This window comes from Rousettus aegyptiacus, unplaced genomic scaffold (assembly GCF_014176215.1).
Source record: "Rousettus aegyptiacus isolate mRouAeg1 unplaced genomic scaffold, mRouAeg1.p scaffold_m13_p_2, whole genome shotgun sequence".
NCBI lineage: Eukaryota > Metazoa > Chordata > Mammalia > Chiroptera > Pteropodidae > Rousettus > Rousettus aegyptiacus.
Genome location: NW_023416295.1, coordinates 120,494,622 through 120,520,676, shown reverse-complemented (window position 1 = coordinate 120,520,676; position 26,055 = coordinate 120,494,622). Strand labels below are relative to the sequence as shown.

At 37.2% G+C, this 26,055-nt stretch overlaps 1 protein-coding gene, 1 long non-coding RNA gene and 2 pseudogenes across 2 annotated transcripts in view; 3 read left to right on the top strand and 1 right to left on the bottom strand.

Annotated features, from left to right (window-relative positions):
• Positions 1-742: 742 nt before the first annotated feature.
• GNS (glucosamine (N-acetyl)-6-sulfatase) overlaps positions 743-26,055 on the bottom strand; it is a 37,338-nt gene continuing 12,025 nt past the window's right edge. Inside the window, exons 7-14 of the mRNA XM_016139905.2 lie at positions 24,782-24,864; positions 23,250-23,368; positions 21,458-21,561; positions 13,171-13,272; positions 8,928-9,035; positions 7,849-7,959; positions 6,377-6,537; positions 743-3,459 (exon numbers count right to left, since the gene is read on the bottom strand). Coding sequence (XP_015995391.1) covers positions 3,387-3,459; positions 6,377-6,537; positions 7,849-7,959; positions 8,928-9,035; positions 13,171-13,272; positions 21,458-21,561; positions 23,250-23,368; positions 24,782-24,864 — 861 coding nt within the window. The 3' untranslated portion in view covers positions 743-3,386. The remainder of the gene's footprint in view (positions 3,460-6,376; positions 6,538-7,848; positions 7,960-8,927; positions 9,036-13,170; positions 13,273-21,457; positions 21,562-23,249; positions 23,369-24,781; positions 24,865-26,055) is intronic.
• On the top strand, positions 3,459-13,017 carry LOC118613659. Its single transcript, XR_004955630.1, has 2 exons — positions 3,459-3,941; positions 5,070-13,017. It is a non-coding gene; the product is annotated as an uncharacterized LOC118613659 (long non-coding RNA).
• LOC118614544 lies at positions 14,635-14,753 on the top strand (annotated as a pseudogene).
• LOC118614871 lies at positions 24,545-24,663 on the top strand (annotated as a pseudogene).

Genomic DNA, 26,055 nt, shown 5'->3' with positions numbered 1-26,055 from the left:
GCAGGGTAGTCTCAGTGAGAATAAGTGGGAAAAATTAGAAAAATGAATCTGCTGGAGTCTATACTCATGCTAACTTTGTGAGTCTATGCAAACAGATTTTTTTTTTCCTTGTTGATGGCTAGGCATGTGATATGCCTGTTACCTATTTTTCTAGTAGTAACCTTGCAACTTCATGGGAGTCCTCTATCATCTCTACTTGCCTATAAAATATGAGGCAACCTACTAGGTCTGGGGTTGGCAAATCATGGTGTACCTGTTTTTGTAAATAAAGATTTGTTGGAATACAGCCACTCATTGAGTAGGGCTACTTTTGTGTTACAGAAACAGAGTTAAGTAATTTTAACAGAAGACTATATGGCCTGCAAGCCTAAAATATTAACTATTCCTTTTAGGAAAGTTTTCCAACTCTCCTATGAAGTCATTCTGTATTTGGGGCAATTGATCACATGACATCAAGGCAAAGCCTTCAAAGGTGAGCTTAGTTGATCTAATTTAAAGCCAGCCAAGTTTAGATGATTTTTCTCCAAAGCTGTAAATGCATATGAATTTTTCAGGAAGAATTTTCTCCATGGTGCTCACTTAGGGATCTTGGTCAGCAGGGACCACAGTTAGAAGAGCTTTCTACGTAAAGACTATGGTAACCAGTGTGGAAACAGCCCATCCTTCAGTACTAGGTGAGTGATTAAAACAGCATCATGTTAAAATTACTACTTGTGGACTAAAACAAAGGACACGTTTCCACTAGAACAGAAATAAATTTTAATTCGTTGAAAAGTGCAGCAGTGAACAGGGTCCTTTGAAGGGCACTTTCTAAGTCAAACAACTGAAGTGACATAGAGCCAGGGCAGAATAACTCCTAGGAACAGATGATGCGAACATAGGCCATAGGCAGTCACAAAATTCAGTGGGACCTAAGTGGTGGTGAAACTAAAGAATCCAAATATTCCCATCAAGTTCCATTGGTGGATCAGTTTAAATACCCTTTGCTTTTTCTTAATAAGGATCTTGGGGACAATTCATCTTTTGTTAAAAAAGCACTAATCCTTAATTTAGACACTTAAAAATTTAAGAATGTCTTACAGATTAAGGTATAATTTCCATGACTATAGTTACTATTTTGTACAAAATCCTAAGTGTTGTCAATTTCTATTGACAAAAAAATGTATTGACCACAAAAAAGTATATTTTGCAACAGCACCGTTGGTCGAATTCAAAGATATTCAAAAGGTGTTGCCTGAGGAAGAGCTTTGTAATAGGAAATCTTATAAGGCAAAGTCTCTTCGTTCCTATGAACTCTGTTCATTTCTAATAGGTATAGAGCTGTCTACTCTGAAGGACACAGATAAGAACCTGGCCTTCTTAAAAGAATCAAAATTTATATTAGTATAACTAAGAGAGAAACAAGGCAAGCCTCCTGCAGTGGGTACACAGACATTCTAAAAAGTTTATTGTGTTTTGTAGTCTGCTAGGCCTGTTAACAAAAAATGAATTTAGATTTTAGCACAAATCCAGAATGAAGCCAGTCCAAGAGAAAAATTCAAATTAGAAGCCATTCAAGAGTTAGGTAGGAAATGTACCAAATACAGGAGAGGTGCAGAGAGTGCCTCACCACATCCCCACCACCCAAACAGGAGTCTGCTGAATGTAAGAACCGTGTGGAGGGGAGATTAGTGGCGGCTGACTTGTGTGTCACTCTTATGACTTTCAGGAACCAGCATCATAAATTGAATTAATAATATGACATCACAGTACAAGACCTGGTTAAGAGTTGGTTTCTTTTATTCAGGAATAACTATGGTCAACTTGCATTAATGTAGAAGTTGACTGATTAATGTTATGAATCAAAAGTGTAGAATGAAGCCGATACCCATATTCAACATTGTAGTTTGCTTTCAGTTACAAAATTCTTTTCCCTATATTCACAGCAGAGGTGTTCATTTCATTTGCCTAGTTCACCTCTAAATACCACAATTAATGGGATTGCACGAGGTAAAGGAATAAACCCAATGGCTATAAACCCATCATGGCTATCTGGAATTCTGATAGAAAAACTGCTATGGCCGTGTCTTACAAAGTGCTTAAAGCTCAACCTAAGACCTTAAAGCTAAAATGACTGTTGCCTGAGTTGAACAGGTTATAAACCACAACTCTTCCTCCTTGCCTGCTGTCCTATCACTTATTAGTTTTCTTGTGAAGAAAATGGTGGAAACAGAATTTGCCTTTGAGCCAAGAAACATAAAAATGTATGTGTTCTGAACAGAGCAGAGAGAAGAATCCTCAAGATCTGGTTTTGACAGGGAAATAGCTAATGGGGCCCAACTTACACAAGACTCCAAAAACTCGGGAAGAAGGTAGGGTAAAGTAGTTGGTACTTTGCATCAATTGTAAGAAATTTTTATATCTTAAACAGAATGTCGGCAAAATGCAGAGAGGGTCAAAGCAACCTTATGTAGGGCTGAAACCCAGACTCCCTGCTGGACAGGCACTTACTGCATCCCAACTAGAGCCCTTTCTACAGAAGGCCCTCAGAAAATACAACCTTCACTAACCCTTGCAATTTCTTTCTCTCTGCTGAGAAACCTAAGCCACTTTATTTTTCAGAGCTCAGGGGAAAGCATTCATAGAAGAGACATTCCCTCACTAGCCCTGGTGTTAAACTGGTACTCCACGTGGTTAGCAGCCACTGGTAAGTAGATGGCTATCACCTTCAATAACTACTTGGAATTAACCTTCACCAAAAACTTACTGTTCTATTTCAGTGTAGCACCAGCCCAGAATTAAAAAAAAAAAAAAAAATCAGGGCTTGGTTGACACATTATAAACTTGTGACCTTATCACATTGTGATGGATGTTATTTATTTCTACTAACCTAAAAACAATGTACTTGTTTTTATAATCAGATGAATCAGCTCTAACAGTTATTCTTCAAGCCATGTGAGGTTAGTAATTTTGATCGTGAAATGCTCAATCTGAAAAGCTATATGCAGGTCCTTTGATTTTAGGTCAAGCTGTATACCAAACACATTTTCCCCCTAAAGTATTGCCATTTATCTGAATAGATTTATAAATTTAGACTTTGATCACATGAGGAATAATGGGGAACTGTAGCGCCAAGACAGATAGGGGACAGTATGGTGAGAATAAAGACCTCAGGAGCGTCTGTTATCAGCTGAATCAAGAGACCAGGGACAGCCACTCCTGACACATGGGCAGGGTTCACAGTATTAATACATTGCACAAGGAAGCCAGCTGATTGGGCTGCCTTTTAGAACAGGACTTGAAGCCAGTCCAGAAACTCTTCCAGGTATGATCTTAAAGACTAGCTACAGACACCTACTATAATCACTTCATCAGAAAGGTGTTCAGAGATCCAACTGCAGAGGTTGCTACAGATGTTTCGAAAACCTTCGAGTCCTGATACTGCCATGATTGAACATGAGACGAGGGTCAAACCTATACCTGGGGAAGAAAAATAAAAGATGTCACATAAACTGATGTTAGCCACCGAGTACTTAGAATGTTAAGTGGAAAGGACAGCAGGGAGAGACACGAACAATTACATCACGAGAAGGGAATCTGGTGGCAAAGTTCTTAGTACAAAACTGGAGTGCTTAATAAGGGCATTTCCATCACAAGTCAGTGAGCACAAAGCAATGTCACACAAGTGAAGTGGAGAGAAGGAAACTGAAGTAAGGTTAATCCTAAATTGAAAGCAGTATAGGAGGAGGCAAGATTTGAGGCTTTTTTGTTGTTGTTTTGAGGAGTGATGGGGTGATCCCTAAGGTATAAAGCAGCCTGATGGAAGAGTCTAGCCCTTGCTGAAAGCCCTACCAGTAGTTTCAAAGCCCTTTCTTCTTTTACAGTTAAGACCCAGACTGTAGTGCATGAGCACAGGTGTGTACCTCAGGCATGAGTTTGAATCTGGCTCATTATGAACTTGGGTAAGTCATTAACTCCTCTAGCTACCCATAAAATAGTAAGGCAATTCATGTACAATATCTGGCACATAAAATAACTTATTTTGCTATCCCAGGGAAAGAGTAAATGCCGAATGGTAACTTGAGTTGAGACATGGCAGATGCAAAGAATACAGATTGGCTAGAAAAAGATTTTACATGTGCAGGCTAGAAATAACATTGTATTTTACTTTTATCTACTATCTCTTGGGACAAGTGATTTTAGAGCGAGGGCTGGCCAACTTTTTTTTTTTGGTAAAGGGCCAGACTGTATTTTAGGATTTGTAGGCCCATATAGTCTGTCTCAACTACCCAACTTTGTCGAAGCGTAAAAGCAGCTACACACAATACATGGTAGCTGGATTGAGCCTGTGGGAATCTATATGCTTAACGAGTTGGTAAGAAAGAATAAGCTATGGCTAAGGAATTTAAAAGAAAATCAGTTCTAAAACTATAATCTGTTCTTCTACTCATTTGCATATAGTCCTATCATTTCACATGAAGATGGCTAAGTTACTGCTCTCCATCCTTAGGACATCATTCCCTTCTCCTAGAATCAGAGTTTCAATAGCTTAGGCTCACACCAGCAAAGCCAGCATCTAGAATCTTAGTTATAAGCTCCTAAAATGTATTCAACACAATTTAGTGTAAAAAAAAAAGTTTGCCTGGAAGTCAGGAGATCTTATCAGTTCCTAACAGGGTGACCCCCTTGGGCAAATCATGACTCCTAAGCTCCACCTCTGCATTTGAAATGGCCCTGCTTGGGCTCTAAGGGTTGTATGGAAGGTCTGTGGGTGAGTCCTTGTAACATTAAGGCCAGATGCTCAGAAGAAACGAGGTGGCTGCTGCCGCGCCCTAGCCAACTGGATGCCAGCTGGTGCAGCAGGTCTGTGTTCTAGCAGCAGCTGCTCAGAGACTACTGGCCAAACATCCTAGTCAAAGATGTTCATGTCCCTTGATCCTTAAGATTTAATTAGATGTTGGCCTTAAACCCCAAGAGTCAGCCAGACACTACTACAGACATCTAACTTTATATGGTTTGATAAAAGTAGCTATTGTAAACTGCAAAATCAGCATGTGTCAACTAGATGTCTTATGTTTTTTATCTTACAGACTGAACTTCCTATTTTAAGTAACTGGTAGGTACCATGTGACGACCCATTCCTCACTAACTTGGAGAAAAGACCAAAGCTGGGCAGTTAGAAGTTTGCATTAACAGGAATATCCATATGAAAAAGTTATTTATCTCTGTATTGTTATCTAGTTTTGGTTTGCTGGCGTCCATGTCTCTTTGACTCTGTATACGACAGGTGACTCTTGAACAACCTGGCGGTTAATGGTGCCAAACCCCACACAGCTGAAAATCCAAGTGTCAGCCTTGCACATCCACAGATTCAACTAATCACGAATCAAAAATGGTGCATATTTCTGATCCATGATTGGCTGAATCTATGGATGTGAAACCTGAAGATATAAAGGGCCGACTATACTTATTGAAAAAAATCCACATATAAGTATACCCGCACAATCCAAACCCATGTTGTTCAAGGGTCAGCTGTATTTAAAAACAAAAGTATTACATTTTTTAATAAGTAGTTTATAATCCAGTTTCTCTACTCATTAACTTACATTCCCCTCTCATTTAGACTGAAGATACCACTTATGGAGATCGCTAAAAATTAAGTTACTACTTTCTATCAGTGTAGGACGTTATTCTTCCCTCTCTCCCACAAAGTATAAAAACTGAAAAATCCTTTCCCAATGAAAATTTGATTTTTAATTTCACAATTTTCAAGCAAAAGATGACAGGCTTCTTGCCATAGGTGGCTCAAATGCGTGGTGTGCTGAGCCTAATGCTACTGGTGAAAAGATACTGTTTAAGAGAGTGGGAGAAACAGAGCTGACTTAATAGGCGATAGTTAAACATCTTTTCTACCTTCACATACTGCAGTGGGCTTATATATTTCAACATTTGAGAATTTACACCTTCTATTTCATTGTCTAATATATTAAATTTACTGGCATGCATTCACATTTCTATAATTAGGGTGCCTGAGAAATGAAGGCATATGCTCTTAGAAGCACTAGGGAGCAGGGTTAACACTTGGTCAGTTACTTTAAAGTAGCCGCAGGTGTCAGTAGTGCAATCAACTGGTGCGGAGAGGCAGAAGAGCCCCAGTGGTGAAGAGCAGGGCTACACCTCTAACTAAAGCACTGACTGGCATCAAAGAGCACAAGATTCAAACAGCTATTTTCTCCAGCACAGCAGGCTCATGTATCAAGTATTCCCACTCTAAAGCGGAAGAATGAGAAACACAGATCAGCTCAAAGCAAAAAGGACCCAACAGGCTCTCTCTGCCTTCAAGAGCATGACTGCTAGAAACAACTTGGCAAAGTCACTGAAGAAAACGGAAACTTACCCGGGGTCAAAAACTCCTGGAGTTCGGCAGGTTGGTCCAGAACAGGACTGTAACATCATTAGCCGATAGTTCATCTTTCCTAAAAGCTCTGGGTCTATACTTTTAGCAATGTTAGTGATTTGGTGTGGGTCAGCAGTTAAGTTATAGACTTCTACAAACACCTACAGGAAATGAAAAGATGGAGGAGAGAAAAGAGTAAGGGTTACATTGAAAGAAATACTCATGTGAATTACTTGTAAAAGGAAAGGAAGGAGGTAGACAACAATCAAGGCCAGGAAAAAATCTGGTCTCAGGATCCTCAAAGAGCCCAAGGGTATACATGAGTCAATGAAGCATCTGTTCTGGAGGTTAAATGCTTCGGTCTATGGCTCATGTGCTGGAGAGGGACCTGTTTTAGGCAGAGTCGGGTGGGAGCAGTGGGGGTGGAGGGATTTATTACTTTCTGTAATTAAAGCAGAGAGCAGAAGCAGGACCCTCAAATGGCAAGGTCTCAAATTAGACTTAGTTATAAAGTTACTGAATAGGAGTTGACATCTGAAGGTTTATTTTTGCCTTAGAATTCAAATAAGAATAGATAAGGAAAGACTCTTAACCTTTGTTACACAAAAGTTAGTTTTCCTATTTTAAAAAAGTTTTGGACATCTCCAAAAGGTACTATTTTTTTCAAACAATGTCTAATATCACAATCCACCGCGCCCCCCGCCCCACCCAATCTGTACTTGTTCTCCAAATTAGAGTCAAGTGATAGGCTAAGAAGATGGTAGGTAAATTTTGCCTATAATGGCTTCAAGTGGCTGCCCTCAGACTATCACTTATAGGTATGACACTGATACACATTATGAATGTTATGGGGGAAGGGGAACTCTCTTGCCTGTTGTCTAAAGTGCTTACTAGCTACAAATAAATGGTGAGCAAGTCAATTTCTGAGAAACTTGAGCATCAGCTCCATATGGCAAGATGTGGGTTGCCAGATGGGGCTGGTTAGCACCTTCTGATATAGTATGAAACCCCAAGGGACTGGAGTTCATGTGATCCTTCAGATAATCCACACTGATCCGTGTTGGCTAGAAGCCTGGTCCTGCCTCTGACCCCCACTACTAACCTATTTGAGCAGCACTGGACCATGCTGTCATGGGGACAAGTTTCTGAACAAGTTGAAGTGCCTTACCCTTACCCCAAAGTAGCAGGGAAGCAAACAGACTAGGCATGCAACATTCTGAACAAGTGGCCTGTGCATTTAAAGTTTACGTCTGGATGGTGGTAGGAGTGGAGAAAGCCCCATCCAGGAAGGTCATAGAGAAGTCTTGGGGTGTTCTATTTTCTTAACTGAAGGAAACCTAAGTGGAAGTATAGATAAACACATCTTCTCTAGAGAATCCTTGAAATTGCTCTTCTGCCATCAAGTCCAGCCAACAAAGCACTCTTGCAAAAGACACAAACACAAGGGTAGGGGAGACAGCAGGACTTCTTACCTCCTGGTCATCGAACTCGCAATACTGCAAATTCCACAGCGCTGACATGGTCCTCACACAGGCATAGGTGTTGTTATAAGCATCTTCACACACACAATCTGGGAAACATTGCTGAAGGGATATTTAAAAAGTTAAATGAAAACAGTAACAACTAGTTACTTGCCTGCAGGGGCAACCAAGCTGGCTCAAACCAGACATACTACTAGATAGAAATTAGGAACCTTCTACAGAGAAGTGAATCAAAGTAGATGTGAGGTTTTGTTCCTTTCTGATGGCTAACTTGGCTGTGGTGTGTGTTTGTAGACTGTTGCCATGCCTGTCTGCTAATCTGATAAGAATTAGTTGTAATGGGCACCTTTAAAATGTAGTTCATAGGGAGAGGAAATCAATACTCAAATGAATCACTTACAAGATATATTAGGAACTGTTATCATACAGGGTTGGAGAGAAAGGCTAAAATGAGCTTTGTGGAGCCATTTGCGATAAGTTATTTATGAGTTATCACTAAAAAAGATTTAAACTCTTAACTTATTTCTTCATTTCTCCCATACCGATTTTTGGTTGGTTCTTAACTATATCTTAACACTTTGGTATTAGGAGAGTTAACTCCAAATGGAAGCCTATTTTTCATTCTCCAAAGTTAGGCCAACGCTGTTGTTATCACCTCCATGACCAGCCTGGTCGCCACCAATGTAAGACCCTCATGGTGGTATGGCTACAGATGGGATCCCCGTCTCTCAATTGGATGCCACTGATAACATTCCTAATAAAAAATGGTACTGCTGTTTGGAAGGGTAGGAAAACAGGAAGGAGTGTTGATAAAGAAATATGGGTAGATATGTGCACTTGTTATAAAAATTAGAATTTGAAGTATACACTATGACAATAGGTCAACAGCATCAATTTTAGGATTATTTTCATTTTCAGAATTATTGCATTTTGTGCATCTATTAATCTCCCACAGTCACGTGACAGAGGACTCAGATTAAAGGTTTCAGTACTTGACACATCCATCTATACTAATGCCTTGCTGTGCTGTTGGTAAGAAAGCTTCTAAGCCAACTCAAACTATTACTCACAGATACTCCAGGACTCAGAGAAGGACATGTTGGGTCAGTGACATTACGACCTTCTCCTTGATATTCCACCAGGACATCTGATCGCCAGGTCACATTAGTGGCACCTTTCTAGAAGAACAAAAGTGGTTCCTATGAGACACATAGACTGAAAAAGACCAAAAAGTTATTTATTCTGCTAAAGGGGATTTGGGAGTCACAACTAATTATACTGTTCACTAAGTAACTAAAGGGAAAGACTACAACTGATGCATATGAAAGCTACTGAGTATCATATCTGGTATTTACAGAGCGCTTACAAGTGATGGTCAAATGCTTTGAGCATTTAATAGTTACTGCCCAAGACTATTTCTGTGAGGCTGGTCAGGAACATGAAACTACAAAGTGGCTAAGCAAGAATATCAGTTACAGGGCAAGGAGCTGGAAGTCCAGACTAAAATAAACAATTCTACATAAGAACTACTCTAAGCTCATACTAAGAAAGTTATAGTTTAATACACACAAGAACAAGTACTAACATATTAAATAGGGCTGGTGTGCTAAGGACTGTAATGGGTTCAAAGTACTACTTAATGGTCAGAACAAAGACACCATGAACTTGTTGAGGAGGGGGAGAATTCTCCCCCTCAACCCTTTAGTCCTTATGATTGGACTAGAAGTACAAACAGTAAATTGACACAAGACTAAGGAGAAAAACCAATCTAATATGTGTGCATGGGAAAATCGCAATATGATGCTCAGATCATAAAATGAGGCTCAAAGAGATGATCGAACCAGGTACTTTTTTACTTTTTAGACAAACTATAAATTTGTGATAAACTGACAGGACAAAGTTAGTGCTCATTAGAAAGGAATCTAAGCCAGGTTTGGGTATTCATTAGGAATCTAAACAAAGTTTGGGCCTGGGTAGTAAATTACTAAAGGCAGTACAAAGCTTGTTTATATAAGCTTTTGACTGGATTCTTTTAACTCTGATAAGGTTGTCTCTCAACCTCAAGAAACAAAAAGGGCAGCTATCAAATGGGAGATTCATCTCCTGCTTATAGGGGGATAGAGAGATCAGGGTTTTCTTCTTGAACAGGCAGTTTCTTAAGTAACTAATCAATCAGCACACCATTGTGGGATATCTTGGAGCAGCTTACCTGGGCCCCCACAGTATCCAGTATAAAAATGTATGAAGAAAATTAAAAGATGTAAACTTTCAATTCTAACCAAAGGCCAATATGATTTTTCAGGTGATCTGAAAAGCTGTTTTTGAAGTATCTGTAAGTGGTAGCTGGGATCCTAAGATCAGTGAGAGAGGTGTGCCCAAAGACTTAATTATACAGCTTTATAACAAGACAATATGATCCTGGCATGAGAGATCCATGGACTAGAAAAGACAATAAGTATAGAGAAAAAAACTGAAATGGGATCCTGACTCGTACAAGAAAATCAATTCTAGATATATACAGGACTTGAATGTAAGCACAAAAAGTTTAGAAGAAAATCCAGAACTGTTTTCTGACCTCAAGGTTCAGAAGCATTTTTATACACAAGACACAAAGAACACTTATCATAAAAGAGACAATTTATACATTTAACTCCTGTATTCTCATATCTTAACGAAGGGAAAAGATAAGTCACAAATGGGGAATATGATGGACAAAATAGTCACTTCGCAAGGAAGCTACGCAAAAGGCATATACAAAAAATGATTCACCGATCAAAAACTCAATTAGGAATGGGCAAGGGTCTGAACAGATATTTCGCCAAAGACATACAAATGTCCAATAAACACATGACAAGATGTTCACTATCATTAGTCATTAGGGAAAGGCAAATCAAAACCACAGCGAGATACCACTTTACACCCCCATGATTTTGATAACAGTAAGTGTTGGTGAGGATGTGGATAAATCAGAACCCTTGTATAATACTTGTGGGAATTTATAAAATGGTGTAGTCGCTTCAGAAACAGTACGACAGTTCCTCAAAAGTTAAACATAAAGTCACCATGTGACCCAGCAATTCTACTTCTAGTTATATATCCAAGAGAACTGAAAACATCTGTCCACCAAAAATTTGTACACAAATGTTCATAGCAGCATTATTAATAGTCAGAAAGGGGAAACCCAAATGTATATCAACCTACAAATGAATGAATAAATGTGGTATATCCATACAACCGAATATTGTTCAGCAATAAAAACTAATGAAGTACTGACATACATGTTATGATGTGGATGATCCTTGAAAACATGCTCAGTGAAAGAAACCAGTCCCAAGAAGTCACATAATGTTTGATTCTATTAACAAAATGTCCACAATAGACAAATCTAGAGAGACAGAATGTAGATTAGAGCTTGCCTAGTGCTGGAAGAAGGAGCAATGGGAGAATGACTGCTAATGTTCTGGGGGTGATGAGAATGTTCTAAAATTAGATTATAGTGTGGCTGCACAGCTCTGCGAATATACCCAAAACTTGTGAATTGTAAACTTTAGTGAAATATATGGTAAGTGACTTAAGCTATTAGAAAAAAAAAAAAAAAAAAGATTCATTAATGAAGAAACGCACTATAGGACTAAATATAATTTTGGTCATTTTTACCCACTAGATTGGCAGAAATTAGGTTGTCTAACAGTTTCATACATAACAAGAGGAATTCCCATTCATAGCAGGTGAGCATGTAAGTTAATGGTCATTTTGTAAAATGAACACGTGCAGTTCCTGTAACCTTGGTATATACACGTGTTCACTGGGAGAGATGTATAAGAACACTATAGCAGCACTGTTCCTAAAACAACACAAATGTCCACTGACTGACAAGGAAACAGGTAAGTTGTGATACATAAATACAGTGGGATATTAGACATCTGTGACCAACATGGATCGATCTGGAAACAATGCTAAACTGAAAAAAGTCCCGGATGACATCTAATAGGATGTCATTTTTAAAGCGCAAAAAAAGGTCAAAACTAGGTAAGCTGTTTAGGGATATGTACATGATACGTACTAAAAAATAAAAGCCAAAGAATGATAACTATGATATTCAGTAAAGTGATCACTCTCATGGGGCAGGTGAGGGATAGGATGGGGAGGAGCACACTGGTAGACGCACTAAGACTGGGAATAACCGAGTTCTTAAATGGGACAGGGGTTCATGGCTATTTCTTGTGTTTCATAACTAACGTGAGTTATATGGATTCTTTTGTATGAATATGCTACCTAATAATAAATGGTAGTAGATTTGGACAAATCGATGAGTAAGAGTCACCATATGGCTAAAACATTTTAGTACTGATCCTTCCAAACTTCTCTATGCTTAAACATATTCAAATACATTTTTAACGGAGAAGAGATGCTGATGTAAAACCTTTTCTCCCTATAGTATGTGATAGGGAGTCACTTTCCAAGTCAACATATACAGATCTTTATCATCTACTGTTGGTTTAATATTTATTAATTGTGTAGCAATGTAACCAATTCCCTACTGGACATTTAGGTTTTCCATTTTCTTCTATTAATACTACTTGTACATTTTTTATATTTAGCTCTGTGCAGTGTCAGGCACATAATAGGTACTTGCATATTTTTTGAATGAATTTTGTTTTCTTAGGATAAATTCCTAAGTGAGACTGCTTGATGTGTGTATTCTGAAGTGATATGTCTTGTTAAATTAGCTTTCTGATAGCTTATACCGATTTACACTCTTATGAACAGAGGCTATGTAGTTCACATTTTCTCAGACTTCTGCAAATACTGGGTATTAATCCTTTTAATCTCTGCTAGTTCCACAGGAGATAAAGGCCTCCTTCTGTTAAACATTTCTTTGATTGGCACTAACAATCTTTTTGCATTTACTTTGGTCATTTTTAATTTCTCTATGAGTTGGTTAGTTACTATTTCTTTTGCCCACTTTTCAATTAAGATATTAATAGTTGTTTTCTAAGAACTCGTTCAATAGGATTTATTAACCTTTTCCACAAAGGTTGCAAATATTTTCACAATTTGTCACCTGTCTTAACCTTGTTTATGATGCTTTTTTTGGGGGGGGGCATGAAAGGGGAAAGGAAGGATATAGACTCTTTATATGTGGTCTAGTCTTTTTTTTAAAAGAAAACTTCTTGCTGCAGATAAAAGAAAAATTCTATCTGTTCCCCAAATTTAACAGTTTTAAGATTTAAATTTTTAAGTCTAAATTTATACAACCTGGAATTTATTTCAGAATCCTGGCCCAGACCTGATAAAGGGGTTTATACTCACCAAAATTGGCAATAAAGACATCCCATCCATCTGTGTCTTATTCAGGTTATAGCCAGCAATGTCCAAAATAGTAGGACCCAAGTCAATGTTGGCAACAAGCATCTATGAACATGAGGAAAAAAATAAGCAATGTAGAAAAAGTTGGTCTTGTTTTCCTTTTCTATCTATACTTTCTTCCCCCCATGTCACCCATGAGACAAATAGCACTTCTTTTGTATAGCCCATATTTACTTAGGTCTTATTGATTCATATAGTCAAATATAACTATAATAATTTAAAAAACAAAACAAAGGCATAAAGGGTTATAATATATGCCCCTGGGGAGTTATATACTTATTCTACCCATATTGTTATTGATCAAAACATTTTTTAAAACTCCACAGGGATTGCCTGTAGTCTGTTACGAATCATGAGAAAAATGTTGGTCTAATTATTTTCTACAAAGTGTTTTACAACTTGATTACTCTTATTCATTTAAATTTGACTTCAAAGGAACTCCTGACATTTTCAAAGACCTCAAAGGTTAAATACTTGCCACCATAGTTTTTCAAAGTGATGACATTGCTAAAAAATTATTTGTAATAGGCTTTGAAGATGAGAAAACTTATTTTCACTGTGCATCAATAAGTTTCCTTCAAGAGCACAAAACTTAGATGTTTTAAACAAACATTCTACAAATTAGATATAACTGCTTAATGTGTTATATTACATGTATTCTCTTGTATTTATACATCTGCATTTAAACATTGCCTATTTCCTTGGTTTGTTGGACTATATTCCTTCTGCACACAATGCCTCTTCAGGACTTAAATAAGCACAATCCGATAGAAACATAATAGGACCATATATGTAATTTAAAATTATCTGGTGACCACATTAAAGTTAAAAAGAAAGGGGAAATTAATTGTACCTATTTTAACCTGATACATAAAAATATTACTATTTCAACATGTAAGCAATACAAAAAAATTAATGAGATTTCACTTTTTTGTTTCTGAATCAAGTCTTTGAAATATGGTATTTTAAACTACAACAACCTCGATTTAGACTATTTCGTATATGTTTTGGTTCAACAGCCACATGTGGCTGGTGGCTATTGTAGTGGACAGTGCAGGCCTATGTAGAACCTAAGCATACACTTGGAAGTCACTTTGGTCATAGGCTAGGAAAAGCTTTACAGTGGTAAAGGCAATCCACCAAGGAGACGGAGGGAACTAATGTTTACCAAGCACCTATTCTGTACCAGTATTTGGCATTTATCCTTGTTTAAGCCTCACCACAATCCTATGATGCAGTATTTCCCCCATTTTATGCATGAGGAAATAGAAGTAACTGAAACAAAGTCAACAGCTTGTAAATAGAAAAGCTATCGTTTACTCAAAGGAAATAACAGTCTTCAAAATTATTGAGAAAACTTAGATCATCTTAGGAGAGGCCAAATGAGGGTTGAAAAAATACCCTACTGTCTACAGCCATGCCACCCTGGACAAGCCTGATCCTATCTGATCTCAGAAGCTAAGCATGGTCGGGCCTGGTCAGTACTTGGATGGGAGAACACCTAGGAGGTCCAGGTGCTGTAGGCGTAAAATATAAAAGTAAGGGATTGTAAACTGACAAGGTCCTTGCAATCTGTGAGGTTAACTAAGGGTTGCCTCACCTAAAAAAACAAAAAAACAAAAAAAACTCTACTACTAATCCTTGTACTTTTAATTAAAAAACAAAAACAAAAAAACACCACAAGTACAGACATGAAGGACACGAAGGGCAGGAAAACATCTTCAGACCACTGCCAGGCTTCCTGATAACTAAGAAGGCAGTGATATACAGATCCTGGCTCTGGGTTAGTGTAATTCTGCAGCTGTCAGAAATGACAACTCAGTGGCAGGCAGCTCATGGGAAAAGCAATCCATATGTTACAAGGAGGAAAAGAAAACCCCACAACAATGTCTCTAGAGACCTAGGTTAGAGATATCTTGCCTAGTTCCAAGTCCCCCGAGCAGACCAAGCAGCTTGGAATATGGCAACAAGAGTGGGTATGAATATGGAAGCGATCATGTCAGGAGAGAAGAGACAAGGAGAAACATGATCTACAGAATCAGATTAAGGCAACAAGACCCTGATGTGTGACTAACAGCTCTTCAGTGATGACCGGAACATTAACAAAGTGAAGCCAAGTCCACAGGTATTACTAACATGTCCATGGCAGTTATATAAAAACAAGGGTAAACGGTAAAATAATAAAACCTAGAGATAAAATGTTGACAGCCTGTCTTACTAGGAATTAAGAGCCAGCAGCTACCTGATGCAAGGCTCTCCGTAATAGCGGTTTGCTCTATGGGGAAAAGGGAAAAGCTCTGTAAGTTCCAGTACACATGGAGAGACATTAAGATTTGGCACAAGTACCGCGAACACCATCCCAGGACTCTTTCATCTATGATAGCTACAATAATCACATCTTCCCTAAAAATAATGGACGAATCCTCTTCCCTTCCAGGATTTTGTAGGACTAATAAGTAGAGAGTCTCAAAATTAGCACACTATGTCACAAGATGGGAGACTTCTAGTGAATACCAAGTATAAAGTATTAACAGAGAATTACATCTATCTCTGGTTTTTACACGACCAAGAATTAGAATAGATACTATAGGTCTATTACCACAATGTCTTTTAGAAACCTTAGCGTTTTAAGTTTCTAAAATGGTACAGATACTCCTTGACTTATGATAGGGTTACATCCTAAAAAACCCATCATAAGTTGAAAATATCAAAAAATGAAAATGCACTTAATACACATAACCTACCAGGCATCATGGCTTAGCCTAGCTGGTTTCTACTGAATGTGTATCACTCTTGCCCCATCATAAAGTTAGAAAATTCTAAGTCTGAACATTGTAAGTTGGGGACCGTCTATACTGGTTCTACCATGAAGTATGAACTCAAAAATCTACTTATGGATTGGAACTGAAAAAGCTTTGACAAGAACAAAAGTAGATTTTTTCATAAATCATAGCATAATTTATTTAGGAATGTTCCTGGGATTTAAAAATATAGACATTCTGATCAAATAAAAGCCACTAGAAAACTCTGGGGCATGAAATCGAGGGATATCATGCCTTGAATCTGCTTATTTTTAGCTTTGGAAGAATGACAGTGCTGCAGAATTACTGAAAAGAATAAGGGGGCTCTTAGGAAGATATTGGGTTTTCAAAAAGACATTTAAAAGCTATGATGTTAAAGAATTCAAAGCACATCAGAGAGCACCCAAATCCATTTCGTGGAAAGCACTGGAACAACATAAGAAAATAGAAAACTCCCCACATCTTGGGCTGCTTCATCTGGATTTGCTCCTCAGCCCCAGCTTCTCTAACAGGAAGACACCACAGTATCTTCTAGTTACACTTCAGAATTTGCACTTAACAGTCTCCCAGTTTCACACGGGGAACCCATGCTTATTTCATCCAAAGTATTAAAACCATATGTGGTCTTCCTGACTCCCAATTCAGTTCTATTTCCCTTGGATCATGCTGTGTCGCTTAATTTTCCTACTAATCTTTTCCTTTCTTAAAACATGTTTGAAGAATGTCTACCACCAAATCTAAAGTTAGAATTAATTTCTAGCCAGAGAAGAAAACCTCGACAGCCAGTCTTTGGCAACCACACATACCACCTGCTCCTGCTCTCCCAAAGAGCCACGAGGCTAAATCCACTGGTCAAACGTGCCCTTGTTTTTGCCATTAGGCCACTGACAGCTCAGCTCATTATGCCCAACTCACAACCCTATGCCACTCATAAAGAACAACTGGCACTGAGACAAATGCTGCCAACACATGACGAATCACCCGCCACCTCTGACATTCTTGTGCTAGATGAAAGCCAAGGCATTTCATACTTCTCAAACTATATCTGTCAGTACAGCAGTGTAAAAAACCATGAATTTTAAGAATTGACACAGTTCATTTTCAGTCCTGGTTCTGCCACTTACTATGTGACCTTGGTAATATCCATTCAACTAATGTGGATATCTCCCAATATATGTTAGGAACTGGGTATTCTGAGCTTAGATAGTGCCTCTCTTCCAGGAACTCCTAAAGTAAAAAAGACATCAGTAGGGTGTGATAAGTGTGAGGCCATCTGGGAACATGGGAAGGGGTAGGGGTCTGTAGTGACTTCCCAGGAGGAACCCCTAAACTGAAGCCTTACAGGACAATTAATGTAGACTGGTGAAAGGGGCATTGAATGTGCATTCCACACAGAAGGAACAGTCATTGAGGCAAGGAGGTGAGAAAGATGGTTCACTCAGGAAGTGAAGATCGTTCGGTACATGTGCCACCTCTGTCCCTTGAACAAGCCAAGCTCATTCTTAATTCGTGCCATCACATTTACTGTTCTGCTCAGAACACCCTCTCACAGATGCATGTATGACTAAATCCTTCTTAACATCCAGGTCTCTGCTCTAATGCCTCAGAGGCTTTCACTGATAACTGTCGCTAAAGTACCTGGTTCTCCCTGACACAGAGAATTAAGAACTGATTTCCCCTGATTGTTCATTGCTATATATCCAAGACTCTTGGCATATTGTGCTGGAACAAGAAAAGACTTAATAAATACTTGCCTGAACTACAGTATAATGGTTAAGTATATTTCAGGATAAACTACATGTTAGGCCGCAAAACAAATATCGATAAATTTTAAAAGATTGAAATCATATTAAGCATCTTCTCTGACAACAATGGTACAAAACTAGAAAACAATTATAAGGAGAAAAATGGAAAGAACACAAACACGTGGAGGCTAAACAACACTACTAAACAATCAATGGTTAACAAAGAAATCAGGGAGAAAATCAAAAGATACCTTGAAACAAATGAAAACACAAAGACCCCAAATCTGGGACACAGCCAAACCAGTTCTAAGTGGGAAATTCACAGCAATATCTCAAGACACAAGAAAAAAATTCCAAATAATCTAACCTTATCCCTAAAGAAATTAGGAAAGAATGAACAAAGCCCAAAGTGAGAAAAAGGAAATAAGGATCAGAGTGTAAATGAAATAGATTAAAAAAAAAAAAAAAATCAATGAAACTAAGAGCTGGTTCTTTTAAAAGATAAACATTGATAAACCTTTAGCCAGACTCATCAAGAAAGCCAAAAAAATATCAGAAATGAATGAAAAGTGACAGGTGGCACAACAGAAATAAAAAGGATTATAAGAGGATTATAAGAAAATACCACGATCATATGCCAATAAATTGGACAACCTGGAAGAAATAAATTCCTAGAAACATACAATCTTCCAAGACTAAATTAGGAAGAAACGGGAAAATCTGAACAGATTAACTACTAATAAAATTAAATCGGTAATCAAAAAACTCCCAAAAAACAAAAGCTCTGGACCAGATGGCTTCTTAGGTGAATTCTACCAAAGGATTAATACCTACCCTTCTCAAACTACTCCGAAACAGTGATGAGGAGTGAAGGCTCCCAAAATCATTCTAGAAAGCCAGCAGTACCCTGATACTAAAATCAAAGACACCACAAAAAAAATAAAAATACAGGCCAATGTCCCTGATGAACATTGATGCAAAAATCCTCAAAATATTAGTAAACCAAATTCAGCAATACATTAGAAAGATTATACATCATAATCAAGTGGTATTTATTCCCAGGATGCAAGGTTAGGTCAATATCCTCAAATCAATCAACATGACACCACATAAGTAACATGAAAGATAAAAATCATATAATCATATAAACAGATGCAGAAAAAGCATTTGACAAAATCTAACACCTATTTATGTTAAAAATTCTCAGCATGGTGGGGTTAAAGGAAATATACCTCAATATAATAAAAGCCATATATGACAAACCCAAAGCTAACATCACTCTCAATGACGAAAAGCTGAAAAGCTTTTTCTCTAAGATCAGAAACAAGACAAAGATACCCACTCTGACGACCACTTTTTTTTTTTTTAACATAGTATTGGAAATCCTAGCCACAGCAATTAGACAGGAAATAAAAGGCATCCAAATTGGAAAGAAAGAAGTAAAACTATCACTATTTGTTAATGACATACTATTACATATAGAAAACCCTAAAGATTTCATCAAAAAACTGTTAGAATGAATTCAGTGAAGTTGTAAGACACAAATTAATATTCAGAAATGTTTTGCTTTACACCTAGTAATGAACTATTACAAAAAAATTAAGAAAACAATCCCATTTACAATCGTATCAAAAAAGAATAAAATACCTAGGAATAAATTTAACCACAGAGGTAGAATACTTGTACTTTGAAACTGTAAGACATCGATGAAAAAAAAATTAAAGACGACAAAAATAAATGGAAGGCTAAACTGTTGTAGTGGACTGAAAGAATATCATTAAAATGTCTATATTATCCAAATTGATCTACAGATTCAATGTAATCCCTATCAAAATATCTGTGGCAATTTTCACCAAACTATAACAAATCCTAAAATTTATATGGACCCAAAAAAGACCCCAAAGACTTAAAGCAATCTTGAGAAAGAACAAAACTAGAGGTATCATGCCACCTGATATCAAACTACATTGTAAGGCAACTGTAATCAAAGCAGTACGGTACTGTCACAACAACAGAAATATATATATCAATGGAACAGAACAGAGGGCTCAGAAACAAACCCACACTTACATGGCCAATTAGTGTATGACAATGGAAGCAAGAATATACAATGAGGTAAGGACCATCTCTTCAATAAATGATGTTGAGAAAAATGAACAGATACATACAAAAAAATTTAAACCAGACCAAAACCATAAAACTCCTAAAAGAATATAGGCAATAAACTATTTGGTGTTAGTTTTAGCAATATCTTTTTGGATATATGTCCTAGGGCAATAACAACAAAAGCAAAAAACAAACAAATGAGACTATATCAAACTAAAAATCTTTTTTGCACAGCAAAGGAAACCTTTAACCAAACTAAAAGGCAACTGACCGAATAGGAAAAAATATTTGCAAATAATATATCCAATAAGAGGTTAATATCTAAAATATATAAAGAACTCACATAACTCAACATCAAAAAAATTCCAACAATCCATTTAAAAATGGGCAGAGGACCTGAGTAGACATGTCTCCAAAGAGGACATATAGATGGCAAACAGGCACAGTAAAGATGCTCAACATAACGAATCATCAAGGAAATGCAAATCAAAACCACAAGATATCGCCTCACACCTGTCGGAATGGCTATTATCAGTAAATCAACAAATAGAAGTGTTGACGAGGATGTGGAGAAAAGGGAACCCTCATGAACTGCTGCTAAGATGGGAAACTGGTGAGGCCATAATGGAAAACAGGATGGAGGTTCCTCAAAAAATTAAAAGTAGAACCACCATATAAACTAGCAATACCACTTGTGGGTATTTATCCGAAAAAATCCAAAACACTAACTTGAAAGGATATATGCACCTTTATGTTCACTGCAGCATTATTTACCATAGCCAAGATATGGAAGAAACTTAGGTGCTCATTAACAGATGACTAAAGAAGGTAGATATATACAATGGAATATTATTCAGCCATAAAAAGAATGAAATCTGGCCATCTGCAACAACATGGATGGACCTACAGGGTATTATGCTAAGTCGGTCAGACAAATAATGTATGGTTCATTATATGTAGAATCTAAAAAACAAATTAAAAAATCAAAGCAAAAGCAAACTCAGACATGGAGAACAAATTGATGGTTGTATAGTGATGAGAGGAGGGGCAAAAAAGGTAAAGAGGATTAAGAAAGACAAACTGCCAGTTTTGAAGTTAGTCATGGAGATGTAAAATACAGTCTAGGGAATATGGCCAATACTATAACAACTACATATGGTGCCTGAAGGATACTAGACTTACTGTGATCACTTTGTAAGATATATGAATATCTAATCACTATGTTGTACACCTGAAACTAATATATATTGTATGTAACTATAATTTAAAATAAACAGAAAAAGACAAAAGCTATTCATGTTATTATATATATATGTATATGTGTATATATATATATACACACACACGTGTGTGTGTGTGTGTGTGTGAAGCGGGATACAGTTAATAGCAGGGGTAGGAATTTAGAAAAAAATCACTGTTTCCAAAACTTATTAATAAAATACATTTAAAAGATTTTAAGCCAATCAGCCTTTTTCCTTCACAGGAAGAGAAATCTAATTGGCCTCCTTTCTGGAGGAACAAGTCTTCTTTTCTCAAGCAAGTGCTACCTATAAACAGAATCATTTGTCAGGTACCTACCTTGCTTGTCTGATTTAGCTTGATCCCAGGTCCTCGAACCAACAGTGGAACTTTGATATCAAACTCATATAGCTGCCTTTTGTCTATTGGCAGAGAAAACTGTCCTGAAAACAAAACACATCGGGTAATGAAGGAGCCAAGATAGAAGTATTACTCACGCATTCATTCATTTAATAATCTAAACAACTTTGTTCTATTAAATTATGGTGTTTTAATAAGAAGCTTAAATTTGCCTGGGTGTCTTATTACTATAACGCAGGATGAACAATTAGTTGATCTTCTTTAAATAAATGCCTCGGTGGATTCCCTGGTCTAATACAGCCAAAATTAAGCAAAAAGAAAGACTGGAAAGTACTGAAACAAAGATAATTTATGTATGATACTCAACCTGATCATAATTTAATGAGTTTATTCTAAAACCTGTCAAATAAAGGGACAAAATCATTTATCTGGCCTTTCCTGAATAAACTGCATTTCAAGATAACCAAACAGCTGATGAGAGAAAGTTCTTCCCTGAGGAATTCCAGCTAATAAATGCAAAAGGACGGAGTTAACGAAGTCAACATTATGCAATTTCTGAGGGAATGATGGATTTAAGCAACAATCAACAGAAGCTTTAGCCACAAAAAGTTCACAGGACAGGCTCAAGCTGATACCACAAGAGCCATCAATCAATATTAATATCCCTAAAGTGAGGCAACCAGATACCACAGGCATCACAAAGTGATGCAATAGGAAGTACACAGCAACATCACCAAGAAAGCATTCTTGCTGAAAATGTAAATTTCTGTTAAGATTCTAGATCTAACTACCAACCTCTAGAAAATGTTGAATATAAACAAGTAAGGACAACACAAGACATCAATTAGCCAAATCCAGAATGTGCGATATTCTACAGGACAAAAGACCAGTTTTTCTAATAAATCAGTGGCAAATGACACTTTAGGACCTGTAAAAACTAAAGGTAACATGTGGACTTTGTCTAGATCCTCATACACAATACACTAGTCAGATGCAAAATCGAGTGTTCACGTGTGGAATCACAATGTATGGGGTTTCTTCAAAACCTTCTCACTAAAAAAAAAAATGGGAAAGGTAGAGAGGATTGAAAAGATTGGCCACACGGAGGTTATTTTATTAGTCTCTACTTTGGGTGCTTAAAAATATTCACAATAATGTTTTAAACGCCCAGTTGATCTGCTCCTATGTAAGCAAGGTTCAGGTTCATTCAAGTTAATGAAATTTATAGGTGGGGAAAGACAACAACATTGCTTTTTAATTATATAGAAGATCCAAGTAGAAAGGATGAAAGTCAAGGACGTGGGGTGACTTATACTGCAGTTTGGAAAAGAAAAAAACAAAACAAAATCCACTCACACTCACACACACATGCACACAAATCAAAATAACTAATTTCACAATTTCAAACTTCTCTTGGTTTTCCTGTGCAAAATATCTTACCTCTATTCTCTAAGATCTACTTGTCCTTGAAATCTAATTCAGTTAATCTCCTTCTTAAATCCTACCTCCAACCCATCAAGCCTACTCTACTTCTGACTCCTAGAATATCATGTAATTTAGCATATGATGTAGCAAATAATGAAACATGGTCTCTCAATGTGGGAATGAGTTGGCCCTTAACCAGAGGGGTCCTGAAGGGAAGACCCTCCCTCTGGGCTCTCCACTGCTATAAAAGGTATAGAGCTCCCTGCCACTGCTACTGGTTGGGTGGAAAAAAAATTTAAAAAGACACCTCACAAAGGTCACAGAAGTACCTAACCATGCCCCTTACCTGTGTGATAGCCATTGTCTGAGGTATAAAAGATGTAAGTGTTGTTGAGCTCCCCATTGAACTCCAACCTCTTGACCAATTTCTCCACAAGGTCATCAACTGAGAGTAGAGTTTGCCACCTGGGTGTGGATAGCAATAGGACCTCAGAGACAGTGGCTAAAGGACACCCGTAAAACCTCAAAACCACTCTCCCCAAAAACTCAAATCCCAAATTTCCTTTCCTCTGACCCCCCATTGTAAAAAAACAAAAAAACAAAAACAAAAAAACATAAGAAAAATTCAGAATATAGTTAGCTCATTCCAAGTTTAACTGTTTCCAAAGAAATAACTAAGACTTTTTATAACCAGTTAGCTTTATTACTACCACTGGTGATGAGAGTAGAAACAACTGGAAGGGAAAGTTGTCAATTTAGTACCGATTAATACAGATTAATTCAGATAGACCTGTGCCACAACAGTGTTTACTGGTCTAACCTAGGGGTTGGCAAACTACAGCTAAGGGCCAAAGCCTGCCCATTACCCATTTTTTCGGTTTTTAAATTGTGGTGAAAAACACAAAAAATTTACCATCTTAGCAATTTTTAAGTGTACAGGTCAATAGTATTTTCACATAGTGAAACAGGTTTCCAAAACTTCTGCAAATCTGAAACGTCATACCGTATCAAATGACAACTCAGTTTTTATATACACAAAGTTTTATTGGAACACTGCCATGCTCATTTACTCGCATATTACCTAGAGCTGCTTCTGTTCTCCTATAGCAGAGCCAAACAGCTGCAACAAAGACCACATGATTTGCAAGCTTATAATTATTTACTATCTGGCCTTTACATAAAAAGCTTGCCAACCCCTGGTCTAAAATATACACCTTTAAGAGAAAGTAATGGATTAAAAAAAAAATGACTTTAAAGAATGTCTTGAAAATTCTGAACAGCAAGGGTAAATATTTTGCTCTGGTCTAAGCTTTTGAGTCTTATGCAAATATTGGGGGGACTGATCTCTAACAAAGCTACCTTTAGATAGAGAAAACTTTTTTCTTAATCAAATGGCTCCAGTTTACAATATGTTTTAATGAAGCATAACAATGGATTGTTTAATAAGTCGTGGGGTCCAAAGGCTACCTCATATATCTGAATGTTAAGGAATCTCTGCTTCTGAGAAAGCAGATCCCCTATGAAAGAGTCTCCTCTGTCAACATGCTTTTGTCTCAAGGATAGCCATGTGGTACAGTGCCCTGTTCATAGGCTGATTTGGAGGGTCCTCAAAGATCACTCAGATTGAGAATACAGCAGCTTGTCTATGGCTATGACACCCTGAACAAGCCCGATCCCATCTGATCTTGGAAGCTAAGCAGGTTCAGGCTTGGTTAGTACTTGGATGGGAGACCACCTAGGAAGACCAGGTGCTGTAGGTGTAAAAAACAAAAAAATAAGGGATTGTAAGCTGACATGGTCCTTGCGATCTGTGAGGTCAACCAAGGATTGCCTGGACTGAAAAAGAAAAAAAAGAAAAGAGAATAAAGCAGCTCTTACCTTTTCCTAAATGCATTATCTAAAAATTGTATTGAAGAATTAGTCATTGGGGTCTTGGCTTGCCTAATTAACCAGTGCTTGTTCTAAAATTTGAAAGATAAAAAATGTTAACACTGAGTCACCCAAATAAACTACTAGAGTAGATAATTAAAAGAATTTTATACTTTAGTAAAAACTAAAACTTGTTTAAGCTATTTCAGACTTTTTTTCTTCCCCATTTCCCTCCCATGTTCCCAAAAATATTTTCTGTAGATTATCACTCATTCCTTAGATTCTTCCTTTGTCAACAGAATTGATAAGCATTAATAAGAGATTTAGTGAAAGACAAGGGGAAACTACTGGCTCAAAGGAGATTAAATTTTTAACTGAGTCTCTGCTTTGGGCCTACTACCCAAACCACAAAAGGATAAATATTAACTTTATTTTCCTCTAAGCTTTGCCCAATAAGTCAACATTTTATTGCCTTCTGTTTTCTTACCCAAGATAGCAATCATCCCAAACCTTGAGGAAAATCTCATCAGTCTAAATCTGGAGGGTTCTTCTCATTTAAATCAAAAAATCAATTTTTTAACAAAACAAAAACATTCTCATACATTCTCTTCTTCCTTCTTGTTCTTAAAATCCTAAGCTACTATCTCCCAAACTATGATCCTCAAAGTGTTCTTTAGCTAATATATTTAAGAAATGCTGTTAGAGCATATCCTCCTGTTGAAAATTCATGTTGGAATTTGAATAACTGAAATATCCTATAGCGGAGTGACTTACTTAACCTAAAGTTTATAAACTTACTTGGTCCTAAGAATGTCTATCAATTTCTTCTGGAACACAATTTGAGATGGCCTTCTAGTTTAAAATTCATTTCACTCAGCTTTAAAAATCATACTTAGTAAGTGCATGCTTACAATATTCCAGGCAATATGCTAGATGTTTCTATATACTTTAATCCATATAGCAGTCACCTTGGGGTTTAGGATCTCCCACTTTAGATTGAAAAATAAGTTACCATCTTCCTCATGCTTAGGTCATTTAGCCAAAAAGTGGTAGTGTTGAGACTAGCTCCAAGACTCATTCTTTCCGCTAACTCATAAGCAATTAAGATTTCTGAGTAAGAGGTATGTAGTAGAGGCCTTCTGCATTTGAACCAGTGCCAATTCCCTGTGCCAAGGGAAGGGTAAGTAACTGGCATATGAGGCAAATATATAGGTTGTAGCTCTTAATTATGTTCCCTTATCTATCTCACCATTCAACTTCCCTTCCCAACTATATTGCACTGT